General features: G+C 36.7%; 1 protein-coding gene and 1 long non-coding RNA gene across 7 annotated transcripts in view; both read right to left on the bottom strand.

The window, feature by feature from the left end:
* Positions 1-2,101: 2,101 nt before the first annotated feature.
* Positions 2,102-20,990, bottom strand: part of YWHAZ (tyrosine 3-monooxygenase/tryptophan 5-monooxygenase activation protein zeta) — a 34,618-nt gene continuing 15,729 nt past the window's right edge. For all 6 annotated transcript variants that reach the window (XM_061123664.1, XM_061123660.1, XM_061123659.1 and 3 more), the window contains exons 3-6: positions 9,013-9,136; positions 8,068-8,231; positions 7,891-7,986; positions 2,102-4,258 (exon numbers count right to left, since the gene is read on the bottom strand). In XM_061123664.1, the coding sequence (XP_060979647.1) occupies positions 4,199-4,258; positions 7,891-7,986; positions 8,068-8,231; positions 9,013-9,136 (444 nt within the window). In that variant the 3' untranslated portion in view covers positions 2,102-4,198. The remainder of the gene's footprint in view (positions 4,259-7,890; positions 7,987-8,067; positions 8,232-9,012; positions 9,137-20,990) is intronic.
* LOC133042750 (uncharacterized) lies at positions 9,144-17,439 on the bottom strand. The gene is made up of 3 exons (XR_009689570.1): positions 17,395-17,439; positions 17,013-17,067; positions 9,144-16,571 (listed from the first exon to the last, which is right to left on the bottom strand). It is a non-coding gene; the product is annotated as an uncharacterized LOC133042750 (long non-coding RNA).

The following is a 20,990-nucleotide window of genomic DNA, read 5'->3' as shown; positions in this document are numbered from 1 at the left end:
GCATTACAAGGGAAAAGTCACAGGTGTTAAGAAAGCAGAGCCTATTTCTTTCTACATTCCCACAGAGCTCCTCACACGAGTGCAGGGAAGTCTTTTTAAGTTCTCCTATCTTGATGCCTTTGTACAAACTGTCACCTCCATCATATCCCACCCATTCTCCACGCCTGACTCTGACATAAAATCTCTAAAAAAGTCCACCTTAAACAATCAGAACAGTGGCTGACCCTAACCAATCTCTAATATTAAAAAATTTAAGTATCTACTGAAATGATGTTTGAAATTTCTTTAATTGGAAGTAATTTTACTAATGACTCAATTTTTAGTTAAGTTTGGGTTTTCAGAAATTTTATGGTACTTATGAGTACTTACATGAAATACTCAACTGAATCCCTGGCATCACCTAGGATTGATAATAGCTGTGCCTAAGCATATCCATTTATCTTGGTTTCTGCATCCGAAGGACACACATATTTGCTTGACCAGCACGATGGTTGGATATTCATACTATGGGTACACAGGTCAGAAGCAGATGTCCTTGATACTTGGGGGTTGACAGTCAAACACAGACGTCAAAGGACCAGGTGAGTAGTATAACCAGACTTGGATGTACACAAGCAACTTTTTTAGTTTTCAGACTTTTAAAGCAGACTAAACCACTGTGATGGGTTTTTGAATGCCATTTCTTGATACCAAAAGTATCAGTTTCCTTAGTGGCATGTTGTAGTTTCCCAAACATAAAAAACAAAACAAAAAAAAAAAAAAACAGACCTATGAAGACCCAGTAAGCAGATCCTATGTTTAGGTCTCTTGTATTTTTAAAGGAGCTAGAATTAATCAAGATTGTGATTGCTGTCAGTCACATCAAGATTAACAGAAAAGCACTTTACAGATGCAATTTCACACTCAGGAAAGGATGCAAGTCCAGCCATTTCACAGGTACCTCGTCTAAGCCACCATTTTAAGATTGCATATATTTTGATTCCACCACTATAATTTCCTATATGGTATGTGACAAAGTGGCTTATTTCTTGAACTTTTTTCTACAGGAATGTATCTCTGAGCACATAGGGACATTTAAAGTTCTTGCATATTTCAGGCTCTCCTCTCAGGGAACAGACTACATGTTCCTGCATCCAAATAAAATGCCACCCTCTCCTACTGTCAATATAAACCACTTAAAATGACACCACCACCACTAGAAGTCTCAAATTCTTAAAGCTGCACTCAGTCAATTAAATACTTTTAAACCTCACCATCGATTAATAAAGCCAAGTCACTCAGTCGTGTCCAACTCTCTGAGACCCCATGGACTATAGCCTACCAGTCTCTTCAGTCCATGGAATTCTCCAGGCAAGAATACTGAAGTGGGCTGCCATTTCCTTCTTCAGGGGATCTTCCCAATCCAGGGATTGAACTGGGGTCTCCCGCATTGCAGGCAGACGCTTTACCATTTGAGCCACAAAGGAAGCCCAATAAAGTTAAGACCTGACCACAAGTAAATCTTTGCAGATGACAAACTGGCTTTAACTAGTTTTTAAAATATGCTCTGGGCCATGGCAAGATTGGTGACTCTTTTTAGGGAAGACAAGAAAGAAAAAGAATTTAGCTCCTATAGTTACATTGCTGAGGTCTCCAAATTTCTGGGACTGTTGACAGGAACAGTCATGAAGCCTGAATTGGGGGCAATTTAAGACATGTTATAAAAAACTTATTATTCAGATCTCAAGGCAAAAAAAAAAAAAAAATCTCAGGTTGAAATCTTCCTTTATCTACTGGGCACTACTATGCAGAAACATATTAACAGCTAATATTAATGAAATGTTATCACAATTTCAGAATCAAACTAGCTTAGCAGATGACTGAGGCACGTGAGTAGGCAAATGAGCCAAGCTTTAGATTTTATTTGTAATTTACGTGAATAAGATCCATCTCCTCAGTCTAGCTTCATTCCCTGTAGCTATAAAAAGATTATTTCATGTCCTTGGCCTGGCGGTCAGGAGAAATTAACAGAAAAAGAAAAGAGCTGTGAGTGAAGATGCATTATCATGTTGTCCCAAATGCATAAGAGATCTTTTTCTCCTTGAAAGAAAGACCCCAAGGCCTCCATTGCACTTTTATTTGAATGTAATATTTGGGACAGTTGTCCCAGAGGGCTAATTCCCAATTTAATCTGAGGTCATAATAAAACAAACAACAAAACAGTATTTGGGATTTCAGTTTCTCACCCTTATCATCAAGACTCACTGCCTCCCATCATCAGTATTTATTGAGCATTTACAGTGTACTAGGCACAATAGAACATACAGAAAACATTGTCCCTGCTCTTGAGGAGCTTACATTCTAGAAGAAAAAAAAAATACACCTCTTTTAAAATGGTTATTTTTGTTTGGTGTTTTCTGCAAGGTACTGAGGAAATAGTTGGTAGGGTGAGCTTTGGGTATTACTTAGCCCCATCATTATTTAAAGAGAGGAAGGGGAAGGAATTTAAAGGCAAAGACAATGACAGACCATTCAGGATAGGTAGGGTGTATAGGGAGATAACACAATCTCATCAACTCAGGAGAGATTCGCTGCAGTGAACAGGAAGAGGGAAATAGTCTGTGGGATGCAAGCAAAGGAAGCAGGGTGTCCTTAGACATCGAGTGGAGCCAGAAAGATCATGCGGCCTTTTACCCAAGTACATGGCCACCAAGTAGGAATGGTTGGTGACAAGACAGAGGCTAAAAAAGGTAATCCTGTGCACCTGACAAATAGAAGAAAGGATCAAAATTGAAGGCAGGCTATTAAGAATATCAAGAAATTCTTAAAAACAAAAGTGATTTGGAAGCACGAAACTTACAGTTAATGCTACCCAATGTCATGATGGGCCAAGAACATTGTGGCTTCCTAAGTTAGAAAATGCCATATACCAAAATTTTAAATGGAACATTACTTTTTTCAATCAACTCCCCGTCTCTGAAAAAAATTTTCAGGGGGAGGGGGGAGTACAGGACATGGTTGGGAACAGTAGTAGTTATCTTAGTAGTATTTTACTGTTATGATAAACTTTGTATTCAAACTTGGTAAAAGCCCATTAGCTGCCAAGAGGGAATAAGGAATAAATTTCCAAAAATGTACAATTTTCTTTAGAGAAGTTTCAGAACCAAAAGACTAATTTACATGAAAAGCTGTAGAGAAAGTAGTTGAAAAGTCCATTCATAAAACTTTTATTCCACTTACATGAACTTAATACACGTGTTCTTAACAATTATGCTTGGATTGTTCATGAAAATCTCATAAGACATTAAACAAAGCTAGCCATCATCTCAAGTTATTTCCCTGTTAACTATTTTTTACAGCACATGCATGTTAGGCAAGTATCAAAAAAAAAAAAAAAAAAAATCACAAAAGCAAAAAAAAAAAAACTAAAAAAAGTTAAATACATGGGTTTTTGTTTTACTGCTGTGCTTGATATACATGAAGTGATGAATATCAAGCAATTCATTTTTACTGCATCTTTACTTGTACATTTGTTCTTAGGTTGCCTAAAACATTTAAATACAAATAAAATGAGTGTAGCAAAAATAATGAAAGCAAACAGCAGGTAACTTTACAAATAATGGAATGTGAACCGTTTCTGCCCTTATCCAGAGTAAATTGGGTCACAACTAAAGGAACACTCCTGTAGCTGCAGTCAACAGTGTGCACACTGCGTCTGAGTATTCCACAGATAACACATGGTTTAACATGCGATATCCACGGGATATCCATTTCTGCTACAGCTGTGTAAGTGCTCCAAACCTAAGAAGTACCCACAACACCACCTGTGACTGGAACCAATTATCCCTTTTATTCCCCACCAGGACATACCAATATGCAGGCAGTTTTCTTTGCTTAGACATGGAAGCAGTTTTAACACTGGCCCTTGTGAAGCCACAATGTACCAAAAGTACTATGCCAAACATTTATAACTTGTATAAAAATTCCACATCCCCATATTGGCCACCTCAAGATGAAAACAGATAACTCCCTAAATGTTAACTGGCTCTACTCCCCTAATATTAAACATAAAAACCACATGGGAAATATAGAAATTCAAATAGAAGTAACATAAACCTGTCATAAATCGTAAACAAAAAACTATTTGTGGGACAGCATGGATGACAAATGGTCTACTGTGTAAATTTTAGAATGAGGCAGACAAAAGTTGGAAGGCCGGTTAATTTTCCCCTCCTTCTCCTGCTTCAGCTTCGTCTCCTTGGGTATCCGATGTCCACAACTAGTTAAAAGAGAAACAAAGAATTTTTAGTATATTTCAGCTTGAAAATTTTTTATTATATACACCAAGGTACAAGAATGTAAGCACAATTATTGGAAGGCTTAAAAAATAGCAGCACTGAAAATAGCCTGAAGATATAAAACACCTCCAGGAAACTATCTAATATCCTGTGATTAAACCATAATGGAAAGTAATACGAAAAAGAATGTACATATGTGTAGCTGAATCACTTTGCTGTACAGCAGAAATTAACACAACATCATAAATCAACTATACTTTAATAAATTTAAAAAAACACCTCAATATAACACATTTCCTACCTAATCATTCTGTAAGCACAGTGACTACATACCAGAGTTGTCTTTAAATAACAAAATCAAATTAAGAAAATTCTTGGCTATTCATAGAAAGTAAGGAACAAGTAGATGAAATCATAGAAATGCCAATTCTAAACATCAATAGCTATCAGATATAGACTGTCTTCAAAAGCTGCAGTGTGTAAGTTCAGTGCAACTAAACCAGAACCCTCAACTTGGCCCATGCTCAAGGAGCTCAGGCTGACTACTTCCACCTCGTAGCTTTAGACTCCCATTCTAAAGAGAGTACCACAGTCTATGACATTCAATCAAGAGTCATGAGCAAGTCTGGACTAAAATACAGTTTAACTTTACTAAAATACAGTTTAACTTTACTAACATTTTTAGTTTAGGAAAACATACCTTTTATGAATTTGTCTGATTCAAAATATATAAACACAAAACAGTATAGTCAGAACCAAATCTTACAAGATGTAAAAACTGAACTGTCTCAAAGTGGTAGGACTATAAAGCCTATTGATTTTTAGATTAATGTTACAGCTTTTCATCAGGTTAAAAAGATGATTTTTAAAATTATCTCAGCTGCTTCAAATATTAACAGTTCTCTAAGTCTTACCACCCTACAATGATTTTTAGAGGTAATTATAGAAGGACTATTTCAAGATGACCTTGAAATTCTACATTGCTTCACACTGGAAAATGAAGGAAGGGGAACCTTATTAATGTTTTTCTATCCCCCAAATTACCCATTAGTTTTATTAATCAAGTATATTTCTGGCCTGGAAAGGAGACTCTTTGAACAATCATACAGTTAGCCGAATGATCTCTAAAAGTCTGTATGCTTTTATTAAACTGGGAGTCTTGTAAGACAAGATAAAATTATCCTTCAACATTATCTTTCCACTTTTAACTTTCAAGGATCCTTGCATTTTCCACATAAACATGAAAAACTGGATAAAAGGTGTTTCTCTTCCCAGGGTTATGTGTTTACAGTATTTGTCAACTGGACACAGACTCAAATATTAGTTTCTACAAAAAATTTCTTTGCTTGACATATAAGTGATTGGACGATCAACCCTATAATGATAACAGGCGATACAACTAGGGCTCAGGGAAGGCACATAATAGTGACAAAATCAGAATCTGAACCTTGGGTTTTCTTCTTACTCAGCTGTTGTAGTATGCTCTTCAAGCTATACCGATATAAAAATTCAGCTGCAAGTATATATTTCAGATCAGGCCTTCTCAAAAAATGCGGACAATGCAATTCAGTAGTGATTGGATCTCAAATTCTACCTTTTAGAAGTATCTCATCATTTCAAACCAGAAAAATATGAAAAGTGAGCTAACAAACTGAAGTGCTTCTTTCATTTAAATGTACATAAAATTATTTGCTCTTTATAATGGACTATACCATACCTTCTTGAAAACAATAACATTCCAAGTGTATAGGAAGCCCCCAATTACACTTTCTAAAATAATTTTCAGTGTTTAATAATGAACAAGTATACAATATTGTTCAAAAAACTGCTGAGAACATTCAACACTAGAATATATAATTGGTTCAGAAAATTGGCAATGGACTAGATAAAATAAAGCTGAGAAAAGTGAAATGTATATAAATGATGTACAGTCCCCAAAGGAGAAGGACCTAAAGTTAATTAAAAAAAAAGGTAGCACTAAACTATAATCTTCACTCCTAACTCTTTATCTGGCACGTAACAGATACTTAAACACTTTTCTCACTGAAGCCTCCTAACTTCAAATTTATTATCTATGTGAAGAATGTGAAAACCCATGGGCCCAAAGAGACGTATCAACCAACTGTAATATGTAGACTATTTGGATCTCAATGCAAGTAAAAAAAAAAACTATTAGGGGGGAAAAAAAAAGACAATATACAACACAAAGACAATACAAAAAAACAAGTGATAACTGAATGAAAGAAATTTACTATTAAGGAATTAACTGTGTACTTTCTCAGTGTGATATTGGCATTGCGGTTTTAATGTTTTTCAGTTTAGAGCAGCAGGCCTCAACCTTTTTGGCACCAAGGATAAGTTTAGTGGAAGACAATTTCTCCATGGACCAGGGGCAAGAGATGTTTTGGGGAAGATTTAAGTGTATTACATTTATTGCGCTCCTATGAGAATCTAGACAGCATATTAAAAAGCTGAGACATTACTTTGTCAACAAAAGTTCGTCTAGTCAAGGCTATGGTTTTTCTAGTAGTCATGTATGGATGTGAGAGTTGGACTATAAAGAAAGCTGAGCGCAGAAGAATTGATGCTTTTGAACTGTGGTGTTGGAGAGGACTCTTGAGAGTCCCTTGGACTGCAAGCAGATCCAACCACGCCATCCTAAAGGAAGTCAGTCCTGGGTGTTGATTGGAAGGACTGGTGTTGAAGCTGAAACTCCAATACTTTGGCCACCTGATGAGAAGAGCTGACTCATTTGAAAAGACCCTGATGTTGGGAAAGACTGAAGGCAGGAGAAGGGGACGACAGAGGGTGAGATGGTTAGATGGCATCATTGACTCAATGGACATGAGTTTGGTATTTCCCATGCAAGAATACTGGAGTGGGTTGCCATTTCCTTCTCCAGGGATTGAACCTGTGAGTCTCCTGCACTGGCAGGCAGATTCTTTACCTCTGATCCACACCAGAGAAGCCCTGCATGAATATACAGGCAACTTTATGGTCACCATTTTTAATAGACTTCAAAGATAACTTAAGCATACTTTTGAAACTAAAAGCAAAATCTCCTGTGACTAAAATGGAAGAACAGAATTATTTGCATTGAAATGAAAAATAAAATGGCCTATATAACGGAAGTTCAAAATCATGAATTACAAAATTATTCTAAAAACCTGAATTTTAATAAATATGTAACTAGTAAAAGGGCACATTTTTAGTCCTTGGTCTAATATTTCAGCTTCTGTAAGATGGTGTTCTTCAGTTTTTAAAGCAGATAGGATCTTTTATATTTATACCATACTGCAGTCTATTAAGCATGTATTATGTGTTTAAAAAAAAACAATGTACATGCATTAAAAAATATTGCTAAAAAAAAGTTCATCATCAATTGAGCCTTTAGCCACTGAAATCTTTGTTGGAGGGTTTGAATCACTGAAAATTACCAAAATGTGACAGAGACATGAGATGAGCAAATGCTTTTGAGAGAATCCTGCTCAACAGAGTTTCAACAAGCCTTCAATTTGTAAAAACCGCAATATCTCGAAGTAGAATAAAACAGAAATGCACCTATAATCTCTTCATTATTAATTAACCATTCACAGTGCTGTTAGCTACTTACTGTCAAATTATCTCTCAGTAACTGCATTATTAGCGTGCTGTCTTTGTATGACTCTTCACTTAATGTATCAAGTTCAGCAATGGCTTCATCAAATGCCTATGACCAAAAAAAGTCACATTTCAGTGCTCAAATAATGACGACTATTGAATTTCCACATAACAGGTAAAAAATACATACTGTCTTTGCAAGAGAGCAGGCTTTCTCAGGGGAGTTCAGAATCTCATAATAGAACACAGAGAAGTTAAGGGCCAGACCCAGTCTGATAGGATGTGTTGGTTGCATTTCCTTTTTGCTGATTTCAAAAGCTTCTTGGTATGCTTGCTGTGACTGATCCACAATCCCTGGATAATAAAAGGCACCAAAATGTATCAATGAAAAGTACTTTGCTTTCATCCCTCAAACCAAACCTTTACTCATCCAGTAATAAATTATGAAATACTAAGCTGCAGCAACTTTAACTGGCTCCTAAATTTAAAAAAATTAGCTTCTCCTAGAAACCTACCCTAGTCACTGATCAATGTCAAGACAAAAATAACTCTGTAACCATCTCAGTATAATTTTTAATTAGTCTGTACTGCTCTACAGTTATGCTGTAATTACTATGTCTTAACATTGTGAGGAAGCATTCCTATACATAAAATTGACTTGTGAGCAATCATACATTTTACGAAACCAATTACTAGGCAGTAGGTATACAGCTGACCCTTGAACACCACGGGGCTCAGGGATGGGTGCCAACTGTTCATGCAGCCGATCTGAGTATAATTTTACAGCTGGCCCTTCACGTCCAACCTTGTATAACATAGTACTATAATATTTACAGAAAAAAAAATCTGTGTAAATGGATCTGTGCAGCTGAATCTGTGTTCTTCAAGAGTCAACTGTACAGTCTCAGGAAAAAGGAAAAAAAGAAGGGAGGGAGAGAGACTGGGGGAAGAGAGAGAAACAGAGAGGGAGAGGGAGAAAACAGAGCAAGGAAGAGTGAGCAGAGTCCATTTGCTGCTCTTCATCTGTCCTTCTAGGCAATTAAAAAATCACAGAACCATTGTGTACACTACAGAAGAGACCACCTCCGGCCTCTGTTACTTTGTAACGTCCAGCAAACAGGCTGAGGCAGCATACCTTTCTTGTCATCACCAGCCGCAACCTCAGCCAAGTAGCGGTAGTAGTCTCCTTTCATTTTCAAATAGAAGACTTTGCTCTCTGCTTGTGAAGCATTGGGGATCAAGAACTTTTCCAAAAGAGACTTGGGGAGAAAAGAAACAGTCATAATTAAGACTAAAATACTTACAAAATTGAAAGAATCTGCATTTCCAAAACACACACAACTTAGGTTATAAAATTTTAATACTCAGTCATTGCCAATAATACTACTTTTGAATGTAGTAGGGTCATAAATTTGTCATTTAAAAGCAGGAGCAATTTGGACAGCAATACTTAAAATTTGAAATTAGTGTTCAGCTTACTATTTAAGGCTAATTTGAATATTGGCCTTTCCATCATAGTGCTTATTAATTTACATGCTGATAAAGACTGCATGTTTCAATGAATGTGAAAGCATGAAAGTTGATAAAACTTTGTTATGTATTATGTTTTATTAATATATATTTAACAAACTGGCAAACTTTTCAGTTTCAAGGTAGTTATGACACTAAAATGGCAAGAAGGTAGACATTAACCTTTTGAGACTGTGACAGTATATGACTTAAGCAGAAACCATTACTATAATAGACACTACCACAGTCCATGACAGAGGAAGCAGAACAAAACTTCATCTATAAGACTACAATTAAAGTAATACCTTCTAAGGTAAAAAGCTATTCAAAGTAAAAGTTCTATTTTTCCTATCTAAATTAAAACACTGGTAGGAGTATGAGAATTAAAGATCTGAAGAGTAAACCGTTAGTTAGTTCATTAAAGTGATTCTCAGCTAATAAGATATATGTTTACCAATCACCCGAAACAACAAGTAAAACTTCACCCTACGTAATTCTGTTCAAAACTGTAACAATCTAATTAAATCCAAACATGCTAATAATTAAATTCTACAAATGGTTTCAGAAAAACATGACTTCACTGTATTAGGGGGATTAAGGCACAATAAAATAATGATTTCCTTTAAGGAAGAGAAAGGTAATATTTCATTAGTACAATTAGGAAAAATGTTTACTGTTTTTAAAAATTCTCCACTTCCTACTAAATATACTCTATGAATCAAAAGTCAATTTTCAACTGGGCTTAGTCCCAAACAAGTCTCAATTTTAACAAGGAAAAAGGGTATTTAATTCTTGGTTTCTATTCTTGTAGTTGCCCAGTAGTTCAGTCTATACAGCACTTACTTATATGCCAAACAGTTTGAAAAATGCTTTTAAATAGTAACTCTAACTTTTTGTTTATCCCATTATCAAGTTCCAAATGGTAAGTGGGTGAGTAAGCTTTAATCTGGCTTCTCTCCCCTTCCTACAACTTAAAACGACATATACTCAAATGAACTGGTTAGTTCCAAGTTGGTAGTAGGAACAGGTTGCAATGCATTACAGAAAAAGGTTGGAGGTGACAGAATTCAACCTGAAATAATGTTTCCTGTGATTATTAGCTGGCCTGAAATCAGAAGAGCACTTTGGTTAGGTAACAAAATTATTATTACATGACACCCAAGCTGTCATCTCTCAGCTGCAAAAGTGTTCTGTCATTCATTCCTTCACTGAGTTAAATTTTAAGGCTTCCTCGGTGGTGCTAACGGTAAAGAACGCACCTACCAATCAATGCAGGAGATGCAGGTTTGATCCTTGGGTGGAGAAGATCCCCTGGAGTAGGAAATAGCAACCCACTCCAGTATTCTTCCCTGGAAAATCTCAAGGAGAGAGAAGCCTGGCAGACTTTAGTCCATGGAGCCACAAAGAGTTGGACACAACTGAACGTACACACATACACACACAAGGGTGGAACCTCAACCAGACTAGAAATAAAGTAACCCTCTGGGTTTGAAACACCACTGCCTTCTCTGAAGGAGGAATGCCTACAACCGAAGACTCAGCAGAATTAAAACTTCCTGCCGTTTTGTCCCTTAGACACTATCACCCTCTTTTGAGGCATGAACACTGTCAACACTAGGGTTGGTCTTTGAGGATCTGCCTCAACAGCGTAAGAGCGTTCCAATTAATATAGTGTTTTGTTTTTAAAATTAAATGCCCAGGCCTTTTCAAGTTTTATATCTTAATACAAAATGCATTCTTCATTCAACTATGGGAGTTCAATTCAGTTGCTGGGTTGTGTCTGACTCTTTGTGATCCCATAACTGCAGCACACCAGGCCTCCCTGTCCATCACCAACTCCCAGAGTCCACCCAAACCCATGTCCATTGAGTCGGTGATGCCATCCAACCATCTCATCCTCTGTCGTCCCCTTTTCCTCCTGCCTTCAATCTTTCCCAGCATCAGGGTCTTTTCAAATGAGTCAGCTCTTTGCATCAGGTGGCCAAAGTATTGGAGTTTCAGCTTCAGCATCAGTCCTTCCAATCAACACCCAGGAGACCATATAGCATGGCTTTGGAGTCTGTCTAGGTTTAGACTATGGCACTCCACACCTGGAAGGATCAATTCCACTTGACTGGCTAGGCTAAAGGTTATGCTATGAAGTCTAACTAAAGAAAAAGTGTATTGCAATTAACCAGAATTCACAAATAACTTTAGATTAATTAAACTGCTCTTTGGCTCATTTATGTACATTTAAGATTATATGAAGAGTATCTCCAAATGAAAGAGTGACAAGTAAAAGCCTAACCATGAAATCAGTTCCCTATCTAGGTATTTCTAAGTCACATTTTACTACTTCGCGTATTTTTTTTTTTAACATTGACTTATTCTCCAAAACATAAATGTCATTGTGTGAGGCACTGAAAACAGTGAGCAAGACAGCACAAGGAAAAAATGTCAAGCAGGGAAGGGACTATAGAAACTAAGGACTAACACAACAGCCTGGTCATGTCCTTCCACTTTTCAATGACTTTTATCTAACCCACTGTAAAGATGAAGGGCACAAACATGTGCAGTTAGCTAAGGGTAAATCATTTAAAATAAGTATACAAACTTGGAGAAGTTACTTAGGCTGGGTGTCAATAAATGCCATGAGAATTTGTAACCCATCTTTTATGAGTGGTAGCTTCTCTCTAAAAACTACTGTTTTACATTAGGGTAACTCACATTGAGAATTTTTCAATTAGCAATTAAGTACCTCTTCCTCCAAGGTGAACACTGAATTTATCCATAATATCTGATTAAAATAATTACAAAAAAACCTATTTTTTAAAGCTATTTATTAACCGGATGCACTTATCTCACACACTAATAAAGTAATGCTCAAAACTCTCCAAGCCAGGCTTCAACAATATGTGAACCATGAAATTCCAGATGTTCAAGCAGGCTTTAGAAAAGGCAGAGGGACCAGGGGTCAAATTGCCAACATCTGCTGGATCATTGAAAAAGCAAGAGAGTTCCAGAAAAACATCTATTTGTTTTATTGACTATGCCAAAGTCTTTGACTGTGTGGATCATAATAAACTGTGGAAAATTCTGAAAGAGATGGGAATACCAGACCATCTGACTTGTGTCTTGAGAAACTTGCAGGTCAGGAAGCAACAGTTAGAACTGGACATGGAATAACAGACTGGTTCCAAATAGGGAAAGGAGTACGTCAAGGCTGTATATTGTCACCCTGTTTATTTAACTTATATGCAGAGTACATCATGAGAAACACTGGGCTGGATGAAGCACAAGCTGCAATCAAGATTGCTGGGAGAAATATCAATAACCTCAGATATGCAGATGACACCACCCTTATGGCAGAAAGTGAAGAACTAAAGAGTTTCTTGATGAAAGTGAAAGGAGAGTGAAAAAGTTGGTTTAAAACTCAATATTCAGAAAACTAAGACCATGGCATCCAGTCCCATCACTTCATGGCCAACAGTGGCAGACTTTATTTTTTTGGGCTCTAAAATCACTGCAGATGGTGACTGCAGCCATGAAATTAAAAGACACTGACTCCTTGGAAGAAAAGTTATGACCAACCTAGACAGCATATTAAAAAGCAGAGACATTACTTTGCCAACAAAGGTCCACTGAGTCAAGGCTATGGTTTTTCCAGTGGTTATGTGTGGATGTTAAGAGTTGGATTATAAAGAAATCTGAGCACAGAAGAACTGATGCTTTTGAACTGTGGTGTTGTTGGAGAAGACTCTTGAGAGTCCCTTGGACTGCAAGGAGATTCAACCAGTCCATCCTAAAGGAGATCAGTCCTGAGTGTTTATTGGAAGGACTGATGTTGAAGCTGAAACTCCAATACTTTGGCCACCTGATGGGAAGAGTTGCCTCATTTGAAAAGACCCTGATGCTGGGAAAGACCGAAGGTAGGAGAAGGGGACGACAGAGGATAAAGATGGTTGGATGGTATCACTGACTCAATGGACATGAGTTTGGGTAGACTCCGGGAGTTGGTGATGGACAGGGAGGCCTGGCATGCTGCACAGTCCATGGGGTCGCAAAGAGTCGGACTCGACTGAGCAACTGAACTGAACTGGAACCTACAAGTAACAAAAGGCAAAAGTCAGACTGCTTACTGGCCTAATGATAGACCAAAAGAACCAAGTGTCAACACAGTGGTGAATGTTTCTGATAAAATGCTGACTACAAAAAGTTGAAAAAGCAACTCATCACTCTGTACCCATTAAATAAATACATGCAGTTCTTTGTGTCAACTAGACCTCAGTAAAGCTGTTCAAAATAAAAAGTTGAGAAAGGGATACATGACAAACTTAAAATCTTGATGACATAAAGGTAAAAAATTAAGATTTAAACAAAACAACAACAAAAAAAAAAGCAAGACAGACTGGATTAAAGATTAAATTTGGTTCAAAAGGCTAACTGTGAAAGAACAGAATTGTGGTAGACTGACTCCAGAGATGGCCTCCATCATGCTCCTGAGTCAGGGTTAACTTTGTTGATTAGCTTTAACGAAACAGAATGTGATAAAGAGGACTCCTATTCCAGTTCCAGACCTAACCCTTATGAGGACTAGCAGTTTCCCCTATTGCTCTCTTTGAGCCCTAAGCCAGCATTAAAAAAAAAAAAACAAAAACTATCCTGCTAGAAAGGTCAAGTCAGCCACAGTCATGAGACATGTTTAGTGAAGCCACACGGGTACTTCAGACCCAGCTGAAGACAGCAATGAATGACTACAGCCAACACCATGTGAAAAAATGTCCAAAAGAATCCAGACAAGCCACAGAGTCATGAAAAAGAACTAAATCACTGTATTTTAGTTTTTATCGGTTTGTTATGCAGCAAGAGACAACTGAGAAATGTAATAAAAACATCACTTCAGTAATAAATGTCATTTTTAACATGTAAACTAAGCACTTTATATGGACTAATTGATCCTTCCATAAACTTACCTCTGAGGTACAAACTACAATTAGCCCCATCTCATAGAATACAACAAACAGGGCCCAGCAGTGTACTCACTCAAAACTACAACTAAACTGTAAAGGTACAACTCCAACTAGGCAATATGACCCGTTCTACATTATTCCACATTTTCTCTGCCTACTAAAAAGCAGAACATGATTCAGAGATAGTAATTAGAAATCAAAGTTAAGGATGATATTTTAGCTCTACACTGAGACCAAATCTAGAGTATACTGCTCCTTTTAAAAATAGAGACTTCACTGCCAGTCCAGTGATTAAGACTCCACTCTTCCACTGCAGGGGACAAGGATTTGATCCTTGGTGGGGGAACTAAGATATCAAATGCCCCACCTCAAAATATCTAGACAGGCTTTGACAAACTGGAGGGTATCCGGGAAAGCAAGCAAGAATGTTGAAGAAACTAGAAAGTGTCATGAAAACTGAAAAAAATATGACATGAAAAGCTCCAGAAGACAAGACTAAATTTAGGCAGAGACAGATTTCTGCTCAGTATGAGAAAACTTATGAAACAAATTTGGACTAGATCACCTCATTAGATAGCAAGTTCTACTCCTCTTACAGAAATTTTAAAGGAGCAAATCACTATTTTTCATAGATTCATAAATCAGATGTGGTTTCATTCAACTCTGAGATATGGAAGATACATAATTCATTGAATTAAGTTAACTAGAGGTGATTTAAGTATGTTAATTTATCAGACTGAACAAAGAGAAATAAACGTTCAATTTTCCAGATTTAAAAGCCAGAGGAGAAAGGCATGATGGACGGGACAAGACCATGATGGGAATAAAAACAGAAAGGGAAAAAAAAGGAAGCTGCACTTCCTAGAAAGCATTGGGGAACAGAAAACAAAGAGTAAAGAACTAATAGCTATTTTCAAAACATACCTAAACCAGAATACCCTGTGCTACGTATAACCTCCTGTGTTTCATCCATGTACAGTAGTGCAATGAAGGTGATGACAACTAGGACACTGTGGCAATCTGAATTTAAAAGACACAGCATCACACAAGGAAAGCAGCAAACAAGGCGCCACAACCTCTACTCATAAAGACGAAGGTCAGGCTGACAGCTAATGCTCCTCTCACTTGTAAAATTCTCCATATAACACAGTACACTGACTTTCTAATCTAAATCTAATTTATAACAGAAAAGGATTTTCATGTCAAACATACACTTTAATATCGTACACTCATACACTTAACTGAGGCTACCCTGTTAACACATATGGACCTTGCTGAAATAGAATTTGATTTAGATTCACAGCAGTTTCTCAAGCACTTAAAAAAAATCTGTTTTTGATGATAGCTACTGTCTTTTAAAGATAATCATGGTCATTTAAAAAATATCTAAAATCAATTCGCTGAATTAGAGTTAATGCATGTTCTGACTTTATGCAGTAAGTCATCTTAATAACGGGATTGGAAGCATAAAACCCACATCGAACTGTGTCTGTAAATGGTTCATAATCCAAGCTAAATACATGATGTAATTCTGGAGAGGTTGCTGAACCTTAATCTCATCAACAGACAAATTACGTAGGATTTGAGATTTTAGAGTTAAAATATATTTTTTTTTTCTTTACAGCATCACGTACAATTAACTTCTCAGGTTATAAAAACACTTAAGATATATGGGGCGAAGTAATGATTTCTGACCCCAAGTTAAACTACCCAAGGCAGAATATATAAACAATAGTTTCTAACAGTCTTGATCAAAAGATGGTCAATGCTTTGACTTTGGGAGTGTATTAATACTAAGGAACCTCATAAACTGACAGGTCATCTAGTTTTGACTGCCCTTCTTAAGGCTCAACCTGTCCCCACTACAATAAACATTTAATCCTAACCATGGTCTAATATTTCTAATAAAAGGTTTGTAAACTGAAAATCCACCTCTATTCTAATGATGTACCTCTCTCTCTCTCACAGTCCTTCAATCTGACTACAGACTGAAATTAAGAGTAAAACATCAATTCTTTAGGAACAATCAAGACTAGAGAATACCCTAAAACACCAAAACTGCTGCTGACCTGGTGGTGGCAAGGCCCCAATTTCTGGGCATCCAAGCATTTCTTGGAGCAACAGTTTGGGGTAATAGAAACAATATAAACTACACTCAAGCAGACTTATATCCCTGTCTCACCATTAATTTTGAGATCTCAGGCAAGTTAATCTCTCAGAGCATTGGTTTTCTCATCTATAAAAGAATTAAATGAAATTTAATTTTATACAATGATTTATCTTTAATAAAAAAACATACAAATTGATTAAAATGAAAATCTACTTCAAAAAGCAGCTATGAGGTCTAAATGAGTATTAATATAAACAGGAAAGCACCAGTCACAGCTCCTGACAGAGTAGGCACAGTCTACTCAGAAGTAAATTTAAGACTGGGGACCCTGACACTCAAAAATCTGCTTTAGTGTGCTTGCACTCTCAATTGTAGTACTCTACTTTGGGTTCAATCATCAAAAGTTTATCTAGTAAGAGTGGTGAAATAATGCACAAAAAAACCTTTCATTTAAAACACAGGATTAAATTATATCAAAGTACAAAAGATAAAAGAAACATTTTCCATTAGTACTTATTCTTTTTCAGCAAATATGTCAAGGGCACGAGCTATAGAAACACTGCTTACTAGCTATGTCAACTTGACAAAGTTCTGGAATTTCTTTGGACCTCAGGTTTCTCATCTGTAAAAGAGATACTGGAAAATAGGTGCGACTTCATGAATCTCCCCTAACAGAACTCCCAGGGTCCACAGATCACTTTTAAGAACTGCTGACTGACTTAAAGCAATCTGAACCATCCACCTTTCAATATACCGAGCTCTAAAGGTATGTTCTCCCTCAAGCTAATTCTCAGCAATACACTAATTTCTGCCAATATCAACAATGGACTAGCTAAATAAATTATGTTACACTCATAAACACTATACTGACATTAAAAAGAAGTTGTGTGCCAATATGGAATGAAGCATAGAACATAATGAAAGTGTTGGGTGTGTGGATACAACTTACAGAACAGTTTCTATATGATCCTACTTGTATATATTCTTCAAGGACAGAACTGTTTGCACAGGCACTGTAAGTTCCCAGGATACCAAAAAAAAAAAAAAAAAAGACTGTTAAGAGATTACCTGAAGAACTGGGATGATGTAGGGAAAGCTTAATTTTTTAACTTTATAGCCTATGCTCTACAACATCTGTTATTCAGAACAAGTAAAATATAAAGTAAAATTTAATTATGATTTTGCACCTTCGACTTTTCGTGCATGTATTCTTAACCTGCTTATAGGCTCCTTAAAGAAGCATGTTTTGCACATACTAGGCACTCAAATATCAAATCCCAAGGCCAAATTAACATGCTATTTTAACAGCCTCATTTAAATATAAGAGGAAACTTAGAACAATCTTGACTATCAAGAGCTCATTATCTTCCCAAACTTCTAAATGGTTTACACAAAATGTGATGGAAATTACTGAAGTTGATATTGAAGATTAAATAATGAATATTTTGCTCCAAGAGGAAAAACGTTCTGTTTCTTTAAAGACCTAAAGCCAAAAAAGTCAAGTCGCTCAGTTGTGTCCGACGCTTTGCAACCCCACGGACTGTAGCCTATCAGTCTCCTCAGTCCATGGAATTTTCCAGTGAGAGTACTGGAGTGGGCTGCCATTTCCTTTTCCATTAAAGACCTAGAATTGTTCAAAAATGACAGGTGTCTGGTTGCTGTTCTAAGCATATATATTCATAAATAGCAGCCAAAGGGCAAGCTAGGTACATCCTAATATGCTTTCAGGACCCTTGGATAAGCTCTAGGGCCTATGTAATGACTCTAGAGGGGGCAACTAAGACAAAACAACAAAAATTCACCAGAGAAAGGGTGGGAGAATAATCTGAGGCAGTAAGGTGAAGTAAATCTGTTTGGAAGCCAGAACGCCTAGATTTTGGTAGTAAAACTCTGCCACCAAGAGCAAATAGGAGTTTCAGGTAGAAGACCGTGATACACCCCCTCATTCAATCTACTGTATTTTATTTATAACAGCATTCTTTTCAAAACTTTCTTTCCAAATTTCATCCCAGGAAAGCTTCTCTAATGCACTGAACACTTTCCAACCCACCATTCTTCCTTTCTTTATTAAATGAGAATCAAACATTATATAGACTATAATGGGTATTTACTAATTTTTTGAAGTTTTTACTACAGCTCTGAAGAATGACCACCTGCTATGATGCACTCACATCACTGGGCTATAGGCTATGATTTGGCTTGTCAATTAGAATGGAATGAAGTGAAGTGAAGTGAAAGTCGCTCAGTCGTGTACGACTCGTTGAGACCCTATAGACTATACAGTCCATGGAATTCTCCAGGTCAGAATACTGGAGTGGGTAGTCTTTCCCTTCTCCAGGGGAGCTTCCCAACCCAGGGACTGAACTCAGGTCTCCTGCACTGCAGGAGGATTTACCAGCTGAGCCACAAGGGAAGCCTGTCAACTAGAATACATGAAGCCAATTACTGAAAATAAATTTCAAAGGCAAATTACAAGTTACAGAGCTGGGATATCTTCCCCTTTCAAAAAAGTAATCCCTTCATTATAAAATGACATTATCACTTTGGCAAACTATATTTAATTCTATCTAAAAGCATCTGCCTACAATGCGGAAGACCCGGATCCAATCCCCGGGTCAGGAAGATCTCCCGGAGAAGGAAATGGCAACCCACTCCAGTATTCTTGCCTGGAGAATCCCATGGACAGGGGACCCTGGCAGGCTGCAGTCCATGGAATCCCAAAGAATCGGACACAACTGAGCAACTTCACTTTCATTCTTCACTGATTAAGAAAATCATACTTATGGGGCACATCTATCTTAAAAAAATTTTAACTGGTACTTTTATACTACAGGGTGTTTTTAGAATAAAGTCTCACTGCTGTTTAAATTTGAAAATATAATGTCCTAAAAATAATGGCTTGGTAACAGAACAGCATGTGTATCCTAATATGATACACCAAGGAAGGCACAGTGTCATTCCCAGGAATTTTTCCCCAAAATGCACAATCTGAATTTACTGTTGAGAAAATCACCGGACTAATCTAAACCGAGGAACAGTTTACCAAAAAAAGAAACTGGCCAGAACTCTTGAAAAAAGTGGCAAATATGTAAAAAGGCAAAAATTGGAAAACTGATCCATATTAAAGAAGAGTAAGGAGACAAGACAAACTGTGATCCTGGACTGAATTCTGGACCAGAATTAGGCAATTATGGTGGTACACTTTGTAAATGCTATGGGTTACATAAGTTTATTTTATCCATTATTTAATTAATTTATTGATTTTGATCATTAGAGAACCAGGTAAAGGATATATGGGAACATTTGAAATTATTTCAAAATAAAAAGTCAAAAAATAACAGGCTAGAAAACGCCGTTTAATCGCTGTATGTAGAAGACGGTACTTTCCCTTTCGGTTGTTTAATATTACAATCATTATATAAAAGTTTTAAAGAGGAAATCTTCCTACTAGGATTCTTTTTCTGGAACATTATCATTGAATTCTGCTCTCCAACCTTAGACCGTTTTCATGCTCATCTGGGTTTTTCAAATTTCCTTGTTAGACTGGTAAAACTTGTGTACAGGAGGTAATATGAAAACGAGTGATGTATTTGTAAATAAAAATATGAGGCGTGGAGACGAGGTTCCCACTTTGTTTCAGACTATATTCCACCAATTTGTCACACTTTAATTTCCATTAACGTAAATATACCTTAAAAAAAAAAATCACTAAGCAAATAGTAAATAGTCCCAGAATATCAAAGCAAAATAATCAACTTCTAATGAGACATTTATGGACAATTTGAAAACAGCTGGGGAAGCATCTCCTTTGACTTGACCTCACTAGATATGTGTATATTGAAAAGACCAAGCCTCCACAACCCATTCCTCTTTTAGACTGTACTATCACAGCCCCTTTCCACGAACATAACAAAGAAAAAGAGGTCAGGATATAGATATCACACGTTTATACCAATCAAGCATAAAAAATGTCGATGGTTAAAAGGTGCCAAGAACTTGAAGCACAAGGCGTTCAAGTGTGATTCCTGTTATTTTCAAGCATAAAACTCTAAAAATACAGTCTAAAACTAAAGCCATCACTTTTAATGAAAGTGTTATTCTTCCCAGCTTGCAAGATGGGATTTAACCTTCACTAAAAACACACTTCTGACTTCTCTAATATCCAACTTATCAAACAATTCAAATACATGAAATTCCAATGAAACTAAAAGTGGTCACTCTTTGCAAAGTAAATGAAATTAGATCTCTCCTAGATTAAGACACAATTAACACAAGTCAAGCAACTAGACAAAATCTTGTTGTGCTTCAGCATCTTCATCTATGAAAATGAAAAAACCAAGTAGGGCAGATGCTCCTTTAAGCCTAAAATCCACTGATTCAATAAAATTCACCTCCCAATTTACTATTCAATTTAAAAACTCAGAAGCCCCACAAACGTCATTTTGAATATCCTCAATATGAAATTTATTTCAACAGCACAACGTAGAGGTCAGAATTCTGGTACTGCACAATTCCCTCGTGCCCAGGGAACTTCCCCAAATTTTC

Source organism: Dama dama, chromosome 21 (genome assembly GCF_033118175.1).
Source record: "Dama dama isolate Ldn47 chromosome 21, ASM3311817v1, whole genome shotgun sequence".
In the NCBI taxonomy this organism is placed as follows: Eukaryota; Metazoa; Chordata; class Mammalia; order Artiodactyla; family Cervidae; genus Dama; species Dama dama.
The sequence above is the reverse complement of the archived record's forward strand: the minus strand, read 5'-3'. Positions and strand labels throughout refer to the sequence as shown.